Raw genomic sequence first — 16,304 nt, forward strand, 5'->3', positions numbered from 1 at the left:
TCCCTCTCCCTCTCCCTCTCCCTCTCCCTCTCCCTCTCCCTCTCCCTCTCCCTCTCCCTCTCCCTCTCCCTCTCCCTCTCCCTCTCCCTCTCCCTCTCCCTCTCCCTCTCCCTCTCCCTCTCCCTCTCCCTCTCCCTCTCCCTCTCCCTCTCCCTCTCCCTCTCCCTCTCCCTCTCCCTCTCCCTCTCCCTCTCCCTCTCCCTCTCCCTCTCCCTCTCCCTCTCCCTCTCCCTCTCCCTCTCCCTCTCCCTCTCCCTCTCCCTCTCCCTCTCCCTCTCCCTCTCCCTCTCCCTCTCCCTCTCCCTCTCCCTCTCCCTCTCCCTCTCCCTCTCCCTCTCCCTCTCCCTCTCCCTCTCCCTCTCCCTCTCCCTCTCCCTCTCCCTCTCCCTCTCCCTCTCCCTCTCCCTCTCCCTCTCCCTCTCCCTCTCCCTCTCCCTCTCCCTCTCCCTCTCCCTCTCCCTCTCCCTCTCCCTCTCCCTCTCCCTCTCCCTCTCCCTCTCCCTCTCCCTCTCCCTCTCCCTCTCCCTCTCCCTCTCCCTCTCCAGCATTTTATGGAATATGGGACTAACAATGCAGTATCTATGAACATCAGTCATAATTTAGTATTCTGGGCATCTGTTAGGATGACGTCATCCCATCTGAGCCGCATGAACCTTACTAAACAGCTGGCATCACATTTTCCCTGAACTTCACCTTCTCAAAGTTACCGTTCCACCTTCATGAAGGATGAGCAGGAAAAAATTGTCTATTCAATTCTAAACTTTCAGAACACCACAGTGAACAATGACAAAGATCAGGTCCTCTGCACATTGGGCAGTGCTGTGACATAGTACCAGATCCAGACCACATACCTAACCAAATAATGAATAATCTAAACTTAGAATACAAATATCCAAGTGGTTTGAATGGACTGTACACAGATGACTGATATGGTCTCCAAAGAATGACAAATATATCAAATTTTCAGTATCAATTTTGAGAGGTTCGGTCTACAACAAACCACCTAATTTGCTTGGAATCTACCGTAATAATGGCCTTTAACCATCAACACTACCTCACTGCTGTTTCTTTTACCATATGTGGCATCATAATCTTACTACACAGTGTGGGTGGAGCTGTAGAGGTTTCCTCATTTTTGACCATAATTTATTATTCCACGGTTCATGTGTGCTTGTAAGTGTATCTGTTTTTCCTAGACAGAGGACAATAGAATCCCACAAGGCTTTGTTCCAAGTGTAACCCTTTTCCTAATAGAAACCGTTGGACTTAAGAGGCCATGGGTCCTACAGTCTGACCTTCTGTGTATGACGACGACTTTTGCTTCTATTACATGTATTTACTATAAAGTTTTTGAGAATTCCAACTACGTGGCACCACAAGGTCCAAAACATGTAATGCATTTGTCACTCAATGGGCCAGCCACACCCAAACCTTTATTTAAATAATAAGTGTCTTAAGACAGCTCTGGAGACAGCATGCATTAGCAGTGAAGCTGCTGCCAATGGATGTCAGGTGGAAGTCCTGGCAGCCTGACTCCCTCTGTCACCATATAACCGCTGGAAAGGACATTGTTGAAACCATAGTACCCAGCATGGCTGAAGTAAAACGGGTATGCCTGCAATAGATGGTGACCAGCAATGATGAAGTTGAACAGCAACATAGAGACAAGGCAGCCTCTTAGACCAGGCTCGAACATGTGACCTATAAGGAGGTGGTCACCAGCAGATGATCACATGGTAGGTGGTCCAGCAGTGTGAAGGTGCCAAATCATCTGCATATGATTCCCAGGTCAGACCGATGCCTGCATCTAGTGAAGTCAAAGTTCTTGTCAGCTGACCGGATGCTTCATCTGGTGCTGCAGTGGTCTTTGCCTCAAAGTTAACAGCTGATGAAGATGGTAGTGGTTGGCACTGTGTACACTTCCTGAACTGATAGTCGTGTATGGAGAACGTCAGTCAGCCTCTGAGAACATCTGAAAGAGAGGGTCTGATTTTGGTAGCTATTTGAGAGCCTGCTGTCCAGTACTTCTCCAACAGCAGCCTGCGCAACTTCTTCCACTTCGTCAGATTTCTGAATAGGCCTTATGGTGAAATGGTGTCTGGAATTCAGACTGACACTTGATTTCCTCTGTATGGTGTCATTTTACTGAGTGTTACAGGAGCAGTTCACTGCACCCAATCATGTTTTGGTGCAACAAGAAGTTGCTCCATCTTTACTAGCAGCACACATTAGTGTGCCCTGATTTTTACTGCAATGAGGCACACTCCCACTGGTCTTCTAGAAGGACAAGTTGAATAAGTAATGTGTACCTCCCACTGCATGATGCCACAATATGTAAAAGAACTTTCTGATACAGTCATCTTCAAAATCTGAGACTGTGCAATGCAAAAGTTGTAGAGCTTACGTTTAAGCTCTGTAACACACAACTTCTAGTTCATGTTCTTATCATTATAAACACCATTTCATTCATTGATGTTCCCTCATGAGTTAAAAAAATTTTAAGGAAAAAATGTATAGGATTCTGAATGGCCATTGAAATTGAGCATATTGCTCATTGAATAAATATAGTACTTGCTTCCCAAAGTACACTTTTGGACCAAAAACTCATTGTTTCATAATGCAGTTCTCTGCATCCATTCAGTTGGGGTGAAAAACCAGTTACCAGCATGACCTTTCACATGGTACTGCAATATCCAAACTTCTCTAGAAAAATGTTGTAAACATCATGTTCAAGCTGTCTCATGACGACACATGGATTATTTGTTCCCAATGCTAAAATGTTAACTGCATTTCTCTCACAATTTACTGTTCTTTTTCATTGTCTTATTTTATTCTTTGCACTTCATGTTTCTTGAAGTAATTTAGGTTTGCAAAGACAGATTATAGAGCTTGGGCTGCTCGAGGTACCTTTGTGCATAAAACTATACTGCTGCTTTAAATGTTAAGCAGTATTTGCTATAAATAAATCCCATCTCCACTTTAACTGCCATATACACTGATGAGCCACAACATTATGACCACCTGCTTAATAACTTGTTTGTCCATCTTTGGAAAGAAGTACATCACTGATCCTGCATATCAGGGATCCGACAGTTTGTTGTTAGATTTGTGGGGCTATATGGTGGCATATGTCGATGCACGGATCATGTAATTTGCATAAATAATGGGCTGTATGCAGTAAAGGCACCCAATAGCGACTCAGATGGGTTCCATAGGGTGCCCATCAGGCAAATTTAATCACAAAGACAACACGAGTTCACTATAATGCTCCTCAAATCACTGTAGTATGGTTCTGGTTCTGAGATGTGGGCAATTATACTGCTGAAAGATGGCATTGCTGCCAGGGAAGACATAAAGCATGAAGGGAAGAAAGTGGTTCACAGCTATCAGCATCTCTTCAATTACTACCACAGATCCCTTGCAAGTGCAGGAGAATGTCATCTGTAGTATAATACTGCTCCCACCAGCCTGTGTCTGTAGCATTTGTGGAGACAACCGGTGACATAGTGTAGTAAAAATGTGATTAACCCGAAGTGTTGACACTTTTCCATTGATTGATGGTTGAATCTCAATGATCCTGTTCCCACTGCAATTGTAATTGGGGTCAACATTTGAACACACAGGTTCACAGGGATGGTCTGATGTGGAGCTCTATGTTAAACAATGTACGATGAATGTGTGCTTTGAAACACTTATATGTGCCACAGCATTGCACTCTTTCAGCAGAGATGCCACAGATCCCCATCTGTCCTTTATAGAGCAGACAAGCCTCTGAACCCCATGTTCTGTAGAGTGTCATGGATGTCCAACCATTTAGCACCTAGTGGTAGTTCCACTGTCCTCATACCCCTTTCCGTAGACGCTCACGACGGTAGCATGTGAACATTTGACCAGCTTCATAATTTTTGAGGCAGTCATTCACAGGCTCTGTGTAATAATAACCTGTCCTTTGTCAAAGTTGTTTATTTTAATGGGTTTCCTCATCTGCAGCTCATACCTTCACTAGGGTGATCCCTGTCTGTGTCTGCTCCATTTACATACCTCCGTTGTCACGCCATGTGCCCACAACGCCACCAGGCAGCATCAAGGGTCATGATGTGCAGTGGTCATAATGTTTTGGCTTATCAGTGTACATTGTGAAAGCCTGAATACTTTCATAAGCAAGTAGCCTATGACAGCAGCAGAACCCAAACTGATGGGCACAAAGTCCACAAGTCAGTCTCTCTCTCACTCACGCACGCACGCACATGCACACATGTTCACACATTTCTTAGGTTTAGTGCAGTAGTATTGAGAAAATATCAGTGTCATGATCTGGCAGCTATAAATGTGAAAAACTAATAGCATATGTAAAAAAAGCCGTATGCTTCACAATAACTTAAAAATTCGTGTGTGTGGAGATAAACTACATTGAACAAGTCTTTGTACTGAAGATCATCATCTTCTTCTTCTTCTTCTTCTTCTTCTTCTTCTACTGTCTCACTCTATATTCATTGGTCTCCAGGATGGTAAGGGTTGCATCCTTCATCTCATAAGTATGGAATAGCTTTAAAATATACCATAAAATTAAATTATGGTGTGTAAAAAGCACGAAGAATCCTCCTGCGGGTACTACCACTCAGAGTTTCCTCCTTGCATGTGCTAAGTCTTGCTTCAGAATGGAATCACTTACCTCATAGTTAAATCTTGTTGCTAATGAAAACTATGAATAACAACCATATTGTATATTATCTTGAACATAATTATTTTCTGCTTAGAACCCAGAAAGAAACTCCCATTGAGAGAGAGATTAGATTAGCTCGTGAAAGAGAAGAGGAACTGAGACGTGAGAAAGGACTTCCACCGTTAAACACACCTACCACTCCAAAAGCTGAAGTAAGTATTTACTATACTTTATTAAAAGTAATATGCATTTGAGTGTTTGTGAGAAGAAAGAATACAATGGCCACATTTCTTTATTTTGGTACACCAATGCATTAAAACATTATCTACAGTGAAAAGATGTGGAAAAATACTTCTTAAATTGCAGATAGTTTTTGAGATTATAGTTGCTAATTTCTTTGCAATGATTAATCCATTATAACCAATAGTGTTTCCAAACAATAACAATATTCAGTCTTATTGCCTGTTGTGGGTGAATATAGCAATATAGTTAACATCCTACACATTCAGTGGTTGGTAAAAATTTGAATTATTGAAGACCTAACAAGAAAAGTGTCGAAGTATTAATTCTGGTGTAATATAACTAGGCTCTTAAAGCATAACTCCTTTTCCTATTTCATGTAACATTTGTGCAAAATGTCATTGCTCTGATTTTCTAAAATCTATAAAATCTTACTGAAAATATTTTGTGCTTTGTATCATGGCTGTAGATGCCATTTATTTGCTTCCTGTTTTACAGTGAAACAGGATAAAAAGCTAGCTGCTGCTGTTGCTTGATGTTTACCTTTGTAAGTTCAAGGCAGCAAGGTAGTTCTTGATATATCTAAACATTTTCCATGCAACCAAGAGTAACTTCACTAGAATTCTCCCTGGTTGCATCAAATTAGTATTAAAAAGTGCTGCTCATGTGGACATCACATTAATTATTGTATATATAATCCTTGGAGCTTGATATATAGCCATTTTGTTTCATTAAATATTAATTTTTACTTCATTTGTAAGAACATTAATTTTATTGCTTTGTCAAATATCAAAAATGCCCTTACAACTCTAAACATGTAGTTTGATAATTTACATATTCTCTGGGGAATTGTTTTCCATTTTGAATGCTTCCATACAATTAATGTTTGGTTTCATATTAAGGATGACATAACAAAAAGTTTGTTGTAGAGTGCATAACCTCATTTTGTACTCATTACACTGCAATTAGCACATGAACGTTATTCATGGTGTACTGAGTGCTAAAATGTGGTGATTTCAGATGCCTTGTGCTTAAACTTGGGTAGTGGTGGCTGCAACTGTTAGATGCTACTGTAATGACATTTTTTATCAGTAGGCCTACAGGAAGTAAATATTAAATAAGAATTGTTCAACAGAAACAAACGAAAGTCCATTTTGATTCCATGCCACGAATGTGAGAGGCCTTGAGTGCAGATTATAGAGGCTTCTCACCAAATTAAGAAGCCAGTGATTTGTAATTTTAACTATCAGTGAATTATTCATTTAATCTGTAGTGCAGCTAATTCAGTTACATGTACAGCAGTGTTCACAAAGATTAATGTGTTTACAGCACAACTCCTCCTAACTGAGGAGTAGACCCATCCAGATTAAAAAGTGTTTACTCATGTTTAGACTAAACTGCATGACACTGGTGCAGTGCCCAGCAGTCACATCTCATCTGAATGTGCAAATGAACAGTGTGTGGTTGGGAAAGAACACATTTCATTGATAGAACTTAGTCCTTCGATGACCACACACAGAATTTCTAAAAGTATCAATGTACCACATACAAGAATGTGGTGGACAGGACGTATGGATGGTCTGTATCTTTATCATTTACAGTGGATTCAACACCTTTAAGAAGTAGATGAAGGTAGACAATTGTAATTTTATCAACAAATTGCGAATCAGAAAGCACTGCCATTGATATTTCTGGCTGAGGAAGTGACTTCGGCTTGTGATGGTATCTGCAGCAAAACTTGATCAAAGTGGAACGTGTATAATTTGGAAATCTGCCCAAACTGTACAAATATTTCAGTCTCAATGCATTCATTATGCTTTTATATGCTAATTTTTTTTGTATAAAGCAGAATGTGCCTAAGGCAGAAATGGAATGGAAAATTTTATGACTTAATTAATAATGCATTGTTCTAGGTCTGCTCAAAAAAATTCTGAAACATCCATAATTTCACACTAATTGTGTGGTGGAGTGAATGCAGTTGGCATCCCTGCATATGCCTGTATTTAATGTGTAAGTGCTGGAAGTTTCATTGTTGATGTCTGTTAGTTATTGTTCAGTGCTGTATTGAATAGAACGTCGTGTAGCACAGTTTGTGAATTTCAATATGGCAGAGTTACAGGAGCAATCCATTTGCATTTTTTGTGTGAAACTCAAGAAAACCTTTACAGAGCCACATCAAATGATGCAGGAAGCCTTCTGTGAGGAGTTCTTAAGTCATACTCAGTGTACAAATGGTTCACACAGTTCAGATGGGAATTAAAGATGACTGTCATTCAGGGCACCCTTTGATGTCTACTGATGACTCTAAAGTCAGGAACATCAACAAAATTGTGTATGCCAATCAGAGAATGGCTGTCCAAGAGATTGCAAAAGAATGTAACATTGCAATCTTGGAACGCATAGTGTTGCCATAAAGTTTATCCCATGGGTCATGAGTCAAGACTAGAAAGACCTTCGCTTCACAAGACTGCTTCCAGAAATGGAAACGGCATTGGGAGTAGTTTGTCAATTGTAGAAAAGTGTATTTCGAAGGAGATAATGAACAATAAGTAAAAGGTAAATGTAGAAGAATTTTGTGGACAAATTTCCAGAATTTTTTAAGCAGATCTCATATAATGCAGAAAAGAGTTTGTAAAGTACTAATGTACTACATTATACATTAGTTATTGATGACTCTACAAGGATGCTACTTCTAACACAAATAATGTACAGCCCAACAGTGCTATTAAATGGCACAAAACCGAAAAAAGAGGTTCGGCACAGTGGGGTGTTGTGGGTGTGAACATCAAACCATGCTGTTCTGTGCAGCAATGAACATGTTACCTGCATTGTTGGTACATCAGAGGAAATGGTTAATCCAAGAGTACTCTGTTTGTCAATGTTTCTTATTTCCCATTATCATCGATGGATGCGAGCGCGCACACCTACGAACACTCTGCTGCAATCGGCGCTGTGAAAGAGGTAGATGTCTTTCTGTTAAACAATGGTTTTACATACCAAGCTCAAGCATTCCAAAGAAATATACTACCTGCATTATTTTCTTCTAGTTTCAGTTGACTGGTAGCACTTAGTGACAACACAATATTGAACAAAAAGGATGTGTCACTAACATTTAACGAAAAGATTAAGGTAACTATCTGTGCCCAAAATAGTATTGCATCTCAAATGTGGAAAACACAAATTTATGATATTTTAAGAAACAAGGATAAGATAAGGGATGAGTAGATGTGAGGGAACAGGAACATACATGTGTAACCTTGTGAACATGGCTGTTACTGGTATCAAGGAAAATGAATATGTCCAAAGTATTTGAATCATGAAGAAGATGGAGGAGAAAGGGAAATACTCAGTCACTGAGACCGTTGAAATGAACAGTCTGGTTCATGTTCACAGTAATCTGAATGAATAGGCTCACATCAGAACATGTCCAAAACATCACAAAACCAATTGTGGCCTGAACTAGTCTCAAGACACACTGCCGATTAAACACTTTCTTGGGTTTTCGGTGCACTGGACATCTTGTCATTGGATAGATGCCCAATCATGACTTGGCATACTGCACTGCATGCCTCCAGATAGATTTTGGTCACTTCTGCATTTTATGCCCCACTGCATATGTTCAACTTCATACCAGTGAGCAATGAATGACTTCTTGTGAGGAACCCTACTCCAACTGTCCATTAATCCACTTGCCCCCACAATGTTTGCTGGGAAATGGATTGATATGGGCCTGTTTCCACAGATGGTGGAAATTTCTCTCAGATTTGAAACCAATTGTCATTAAAAGGTGCGACACTCATCTCCAGTCCCTGTCAGTTAGGATCTTACACCATGTTAAATAACTGTGAGTGGTGCACCATCTACAGTAGTTCAAAGTGACCAGTGTTTTCTTTTAAGGGGCTGACTAACATTTTGTGTAGTGATACTTTTGGGGCATTGCAGCTGAAGTAAATTAAACCTTTGTTGAACTGAAGTAACAATGCTGAGTAGAGAACACACTGCCCTTGTAAAGGCCTCTTAAAAATATTTTAGAATTATTTAACAAACTTCCATAATAGTGCTTTTCTGTGTTGTGACTGATGGAACACAGACTAATTACTGACACATACAGGGTGACAATTATTGAACTGTATAAAAAAACATAAATTATTTACAAACTACAGCATGCACACACTTTATTCAACTTGTAGACATCACTATAGATATTTGGATCTAGATTATGACATTTCATATGGCTGACATCATTGGCAATGATGGGGTGCAGATGAATAGCAAAATTCTGCATGACCCACAGAAGTGTAGAGGCATCAATGCTGTCAATGACCTCCTGAATTATTGTTTTCAGCTCAGCAATGTTTTTGGAGTTATTGCTGTACACCTTTTCTTTAATATTGCCCCACAAAAAGGAGTTGCATGTGTTTAGATCCGGAGAATATGGTGGTCAATCATGGCCTATGCCAGTGGCCACAGAATGTAGTCCTCGAAGTGCTCCTCCAGGACATCAGACACTCTCGTGCTTTGAAGGGGATGAGATCTGTCTTGCATGAACCACATCTTGTTGAAATGAACATCACTTTGGATCATGGGGATGAAATCATCTTCCAATACCTTCACATACTGTTCGATAGTCAACGAATATCGCACTGATTATTCCATGACTGTACATTGCACACCACAGTCACCCATTGAGGGTGAAGAGGTTTCTCAATCATGAAATGTGGATGCTCAGTCCCCCAAATGTGCCAGTTTTGCTTATTGACCAACCAATCCAAATTAAAGTGGGTTTCATTATTAAACCAAACCATACTAATTCACATCTTGCCTCACAGCCAACCCTGCAGTTTGAACATCCTAATGCAAGCCATTCAGAGGTTAGGACAATTTTATTTTATATAGTTCAATAATTGTCACTCTGCATTTACTACACACACCACAAAAATGCAAGTCCAACTCCCAAGCCTAAGTCCATTCTGATAAACAGTGTCCAGGTAGCATGGCCAAGTGTAGATGGAGAATGACAGAATATAAGAAAATGGTAGTCCAGAATTTTGCCACTGCTTAGACTATCTTGCTTCTCATATCTGGTATGATGTGAAGTAGCAGTCAAGGAAAACTTAATACTAATAATAACCAGTTTAATCTGAACTGTGATTTATGTGATTGCAATAAAAGAGACAAATAATTTTGAAACAGATTTTTCCCACCATGACTATGGTTCATAGTGAATTGTTTCCTGTGCAAAAGTCTTAATTGGCTTGCAACAGACGTAAAGCATGGAATTCAGAATCACTGCAAATAAAAGAGAAAAATGTAAAGGAAGTAGCTAATAAAATGCAGTTTGACATTGTTTGATTCAATTAAAGGGCTGAAGATTATCTTTAGGTGGATGACAAATAGCAATCTGGGAATGCCACTAGTGATGTCGATTTAGGAGATAAACAATAGGTATTTAACAATGAGGAAGCAGCAGTGTTCCTCAAAATTTATTATGTTACCTTTAATATGACAAAGCTCAAGAGTCACAGAGTAATGTACTTGTATTGATGGTTTAACACACTGTACATATTTAATTTCTGAAAACTGCTCCTCATTAGTTATGTACAACCTGATGCATTCCACTTGCCTGAAGGTTTCCTTCATGATGAGACTTAAAAATCATCATGGACAGATGACTAAACAAACAGATGAATGACTGAACAATTCAGTACTTGGAGAGGCACATTACTTGAATAACAGTGGTTGTAGTAGTCTATAGTCCTGAATTCTGTCCAGACCATTTACAATGTTATCATTCTCAGTGACTGTCAGACTTTCAACATGTGTAAAACATAGATTAAACCGTGAAAACTTATTTACAAAACAAAACTGCTCACCAGCACTTAACCTTATTTAGGAGACAAATAAAAGTAAGGACCTAATCTCATCATCCTTAATACAGGTGCCCCCTCGCATCCTGGGGTCTAAGTGACCCAACTCTCCTTTTTAACCTTCCCCAACCCACCCCTCTCTCTTCCCTGAGGGATTTATATAATGGTTCCAATAACCAGGATTCTGTTATCAATTTTGCTTTTATGTGTGTCAGAAATAGTAAAAACTTTGCCTTCTGAAGGAAGTAATCACAGACCAACAATTCTAACAATTTGAGTTCAGTATTGTGCTGTTTGTGTTTGATCATGCAAGCCACTATGCATGCTGTTGGCATTTTATCCAAGTGACAAAGTAGCAGCAAGGCTTTTCAGTTTGAAGATATCATGCATGATGATGCTTGAGTGTTAGTGGTAGATTTTTGTGTATGTTGTGAGTGTTAACACAATATCTTAGCAGTATGTGGTAGGCATGTGTGTAGTTAACTTGGCAACTCATCATGAGGTAAACTTTGAAATTGATATGATAATCAGTAAAAGATCCATAGGTCATTGTGTATTATAGGTTACACAAAAATTCAGGCTTTTGATGTCAACACTGTCTAGCATGAATCTTAAAGATCACAGACTGTTTCCATATGCATCCTAACTGCCCCACAGCATGACTGCAAGTGTTAGATTGGCATTTTGTCACCACCTCAGACATACTGGGTTTAACATGAATCAGATCACTATTAATCTGAAAGTGGGGTGCCAAGAACCCATTTATACTGAAGCTATGTGGAGAAAATGAACTGCATAGGCTTCAACAGCCAAAGACCATCTCGTACGCTCTCTGTGACCTCTGAACACAGAGTTCAGTGACTGACATGGGCCCACAGACATCACCACTGGACTTTGACAGTGATGACATATAATGCTGGTTTTATGAAACTCAATTTCAGTTGTATAAAACTATTGATCCTGCATGTCAACAGGGATGAATGTAGGCAGGAAATTACTTAGTTATGGTCTGGACTGTGTTCACATGGCAGCAACTATGCCCTATTACCCAGCTGGAGGGTCCACAGATGAATGCATATTATGTGGACATTGTTGCAGACAGTCTGAATACATTTCTGGTTAGAGTACTCTCAGATCACCTTATCTTAACCCATTTGGGTATTTATGGAATTCTGTTGATATCGGTGTACACAAATACACAAGAAAATTTATGGGTAGTACTGCTGTCTGTGGGTTTCAGAATCTCTCCCTCCTTCCTGGGAAGAGAAAAAAAACCACCAGGCTTGGGCGACAACCTGTGGTGCAAAAGCACAGCGGCCATTGGAGAACCCATTGATGGACCAACCACCAAAAGAGGCAATCTCAATGTTACCTGTTATGCCGGAAGGATGAAAGTTCAGGGAAGCTGTGGCAACACTGGGTCCACAAGAGGCAGTGGGGGCAAAGCCACTTCCCTTGACGACAGGGTAGGAGGCGGTGGAAGAGGAGGGGAGGCAGGACAAAAGCCATGGGTTTCACCTCGGGAGGTGGAGGTGGGAGCCTCACAGTGTCCTGAGGTTGCAGGTGACAGGAGGGCAGCAGAGGGCATGTATGGGGCAGCAGCTAGGAAGTTTACCACTTCAAATTGGGGCCCACCCCTGGAACACTGTTGTGATCCACCATGACACTCAAATCACCAGAAGGCCACAGCAGTGATCTCCCAACAGGGTGCAGGCACAACTGATTTGCACGATGGGTCAGTTGCCTCACTGATGTCCACCACAAACAATTGATGACCTTTGTGGCCCACCATGACACCTGACAGCCTCCCCTGCCACAAGCCAAAGGACTGGGCCCAAAGGGCAGCCCTAGAAGGAAAATATGGTGGACCATGGTGTTTCAGGACATGTGCCTCAAAGTGCAACAATCCAGGAGACCCTATGGCTGGAACCCATGCAAATGTTCTGCTGAACAGTATCTGTTGACTGACATTTCTTGGTAAGTAGTTCGAAAACTCCATAATGCATAATCAGGGGAAGAAGCATACACAGACATCCTCATTTGGGTCCTGAATGTATACATGAAGTGCTCCACCTCAGAGTTAGAAGCCAGGTGAAATGGGGATATAGTCAAATGCTGGATACCATTGTGGATGAAAAAGTCCTCAAACTTCCTTGACACAAATGGCCTCCCATTATTGGACAAGAGGGTCCCAGGGGATTCCTCGGTGGCAAAAAAAATAACACATGAACAGCTGCAGTTGACGATGTAGAGGACAGCTTAGCTTCATATGGGAAATTGGACAATGCGTTAACCACCAACCACCACAAGCTGCACAAAAATGGACCACTGAAACTGATGTGCACCCTATCTCAAGGGTGCTCTGGGACTGACCAAGGAGAGACTTGGTGCAGCAGTGTAGCCTAGTTCTGTGTACAGGCCCCACAAGCACAACCCAGATGTTCAGTGTCAAGCTTGATCACCAGCCAGCAGACATAACTTAGCACCAATGCCTTCATACAAGTCACACCTAAGTGCAATGCATCCATGCAGCCAGTGGTATAGATGAGCATGCAATGCCAGGGGGTCAAATGCTAGACAGCATAACTCTTTTGTGGAAAGCATGAGCACCTCATGGAGAATGCTGAGCCAGTCATACATGAGAAAAATGTACATCATGCTTGATCCACACCCAAAGAGATGCTCCAGTGACGCTGGTGGCAACAATGGCTTAAGGTCAATGCCCTAGTCTGAACATTAGGATCAGGAGCTAACCGGACAATCGTGTCCCAAATTAGTGAGTCTGCATAAGAGATAGCATACATTTGGACACTTAAAACATCATTTGCATAAGAGGTGCTCCAGATCAGCCATCCAGGCCACACCCAACAGCTCAAGGCACTTGTTGTGTTGGTTAAACTGCAACCACGCTGCCGCCACCACCACCACCACCACCACCACCACCACCACCACCACCACCACATGGGTTTGATGACCAAAATTCTGCATAAGTAACTGACAAAGCTTGTTAAGAGATTTTCTCAGGCTTGGAGCAGAGCTTAAAATTCTGGACAACTTCATAGAAACCCACATTGCTGGACAAGAAGGCTGCCTTATCAATAGCCTTATCAACTAGATAAATGATACCCCTTATGTGTAAGTGCAGCAAGAAGTGGGGGCAGGTAATTCTCCCACCTTTTCATAGTCTCACTGAAACCAGAAAAAATAATTGGGGCAGTGAAGAAAAATGCCCAGTGTGCCTGGTCTCCTCCAACTAGGCAAAGATGTGAACCAAGTCTGCATTCTGGTTTATCAGTGTCAGCTGCAGCTGAAAAGCCGAGCTCAGATTGTGGCCCAGTGTTACACTATGAAAAGGGGGTGTAAATTAAAACATGAAATTTTTAAGAATGTCCTTCATCGCCACTTTGGTATCGGCACAGGCATGATAACATTTCTCATCTACACTGACAGTGTAGTTGCTTCACGGGACTATGGTGGCTTCATAATAGCTGGGCAGCACAACCCCCTTGAGAGAAAATGAACTTATGATGAGAGTCCATACATGGGAAGCCGAACATCCAAACTCACATAGTGATGTGCACAGCAATAAAATCGGCGAGAGGCAAAATTCAGTTGGCACATAAAATGATTTGATGCAAAGCATGCTGGGTTTCGGGCCACTGTGTGCTGCTAGTATATACTATGTATGTCCATTGATCATTATTGACAATGTGACCATCATTATAAAATGGATAATATGTAGACATTTTTGATAAAATAGTTGTGGAAAAGTTTTAAATACTTAGTTTTTATATGTGACTGTTAACACAGTTCTTATGATTTCAACTGTTTGTTTTTGTAGTTTCGTTTCTTACATAAAACTCTGAGTTCAAGTGAACAACAGCATACTCAGCCTCCACGGCCTGCAACAACAAGAATTCAACAAGAAATTGATGAGGCAGTACAGAGGGAGAGAGAACTGAAAGAAGCAAATGGAATTCAGCCATCTGATGAAAATACTGTACATAAGGTAAGTCATTGTTGTCCTAAATGTAATGTTTAATTGAATGTAATGGGGTATGCTTTTCGAACATATGGACAAATGGCTCTCTGATGGAGGTGCGTGGTGGTGCATATGATGCAGACAGCTAGTCTATTGCCAGAACACTCTATTAATGATCATACATGAACACAGAGCAGTGCATCTGTGACAGAGAGACAGACAGTAGGCATGGGTGAGGCTCCTGGGTGGGATCTGAGCATGCTGGCAGTATAAGATGGGATGGTGAAGCAAAGTGAGGCAGCCAGTAGCCAGGGCTAAACAAGTGGCCCCGACAGAACTACCCAGATACGTAGCTGATGAACACGGAACTGCAAGCTGTAGAGCAGCAGTGGGTAGCAGTGGTTCTCCCTGAGTGTGGAACTGGCTGGAACTTGCTACGTGGTTCGGACCATGAGGTGGCACCAGGTTGCTGACTGCTGGAACTCAGGCAGTCAGGCGGTGGTTGTTGGTTCATGGCCCGGAGAAAGTGGGAGTGGCTGAGTCATGTTAGACGACATCTGGCACCAGCTGCGCATCATACTACAGCCCAACTGTACCAATGGTGACAGGCTGTACCAGGGGTTTTAAATACTGCTGCCCCAGCTGAGTTTACAGAAGAGCTGTGTTTCTGTGTTGGAAATCTCTGGGGCAGAGGCTGATGACCAGGGTTCATCTGTTGTGTGTCAATGTGTCAAACTGCAGAAGCTTCTTGAAGACTGTTCCACTTTTAGGTAGTTGGGACATGGCAGTGATCGTACAGAAGTAGAGGCTTATGCTGAATTGCTGCATTGGTAGGGGCACTGTTTAGCCTGCTATCTGTGACTGATTACAGTCCTGGGTTGCTTTCCATGCCACTAAAATTCTATAGTGCTACATTTCTTCCTGTCATAGATTAATCTGGGTACAGGATTACTGCTTAAGAGTTAGACAGCAACACCCTGCACTTTACATTCTACTGCTACTGCATGAATTCAGAGCAAACACTTCTTGCTTAATTTTCCCCTTTGTGTGGCCTCTTTCCATTTTAATATCATACGGTATACATGATCTGACTCTTGCAACTCTCAAACGTGGTGTGTCAGGGCCCCTTGTTTTGTTTTCACTCCTTTGCTCACTCAATGAGATCTAGTCACTGATTCTGACATGACTGCTATGGGCCTGCAGGTTAAAGAAAGATAAAGGTGGGATTTTGGCAACTCTGCATATCAGGTGACATACACAATATTTATGAGAGTTACGCTAATTCCTGTGTAGTGTTAAGTTAGTGGTGGTGTTCGGTCCAATAAATTTTCATGTCATCAAGCAGGTGTTCCATCATTAAGTGACTATTTTGTGCTGATATCATCTGATTTGGGGAAGCAAGAAGGGTCGGGTGTAGCATGCCATTGAACTAGGTTAGGTTTTTCATGGGCGTAGTCTTGAAAGGTGGGTTTGGCAGTTACATAATGAGCAGTTTGTGTTAATTGTTGTTGTTCCAGTGATGATGGTGGCAGGTAACTGGAAAAATGTCCTA

General features: G+C 41.5%; 1 protein-coding gene across 2 annotated transcripts in view; it reads left to right on the forward strand.

Annotated features, from left to right (window-relative positions):
• The window catches only part of LOC126248670 (neurofilament heavy polypeptide-like), a 423,975-nt gene that overhangs the window by 386,053 nt on the left and 21,618 nt on the right, over positions 1-16,304 (forward strand). For both annotated transcript variants that reach the window (XM_049949900.1, XM_049949901.1), the window contains exons 5-6: positions 4,758-4,875; positions 14,612-14,779. In XM_049949900.1, the coding sequence (XP_049805857.1) occupies positions 4,758-4,875; positions 14,612-14,779 (286 nt within the window). The remainder of the gene's footprint in view (positions 1-4,757; positions 4,876-14,611; positions 14,780-16,304) is intronic.

Source organism: Schistocerca nitens, chromosome 3 (assembly GCF_023898315.1).
Source record: "Schistocerca nitens isolate TAMUIC-IGC-003100 chromosome 3, iqSchNite1.1, whole genome shotgun sequence".
Taxonomy (NCBI): domain Eukaryota; kingdom Metazoa; phylum Arthropoda; class Insecta; order Orthoptera; family Acrididae; genus Schistocerca; species Schistocerca nitens.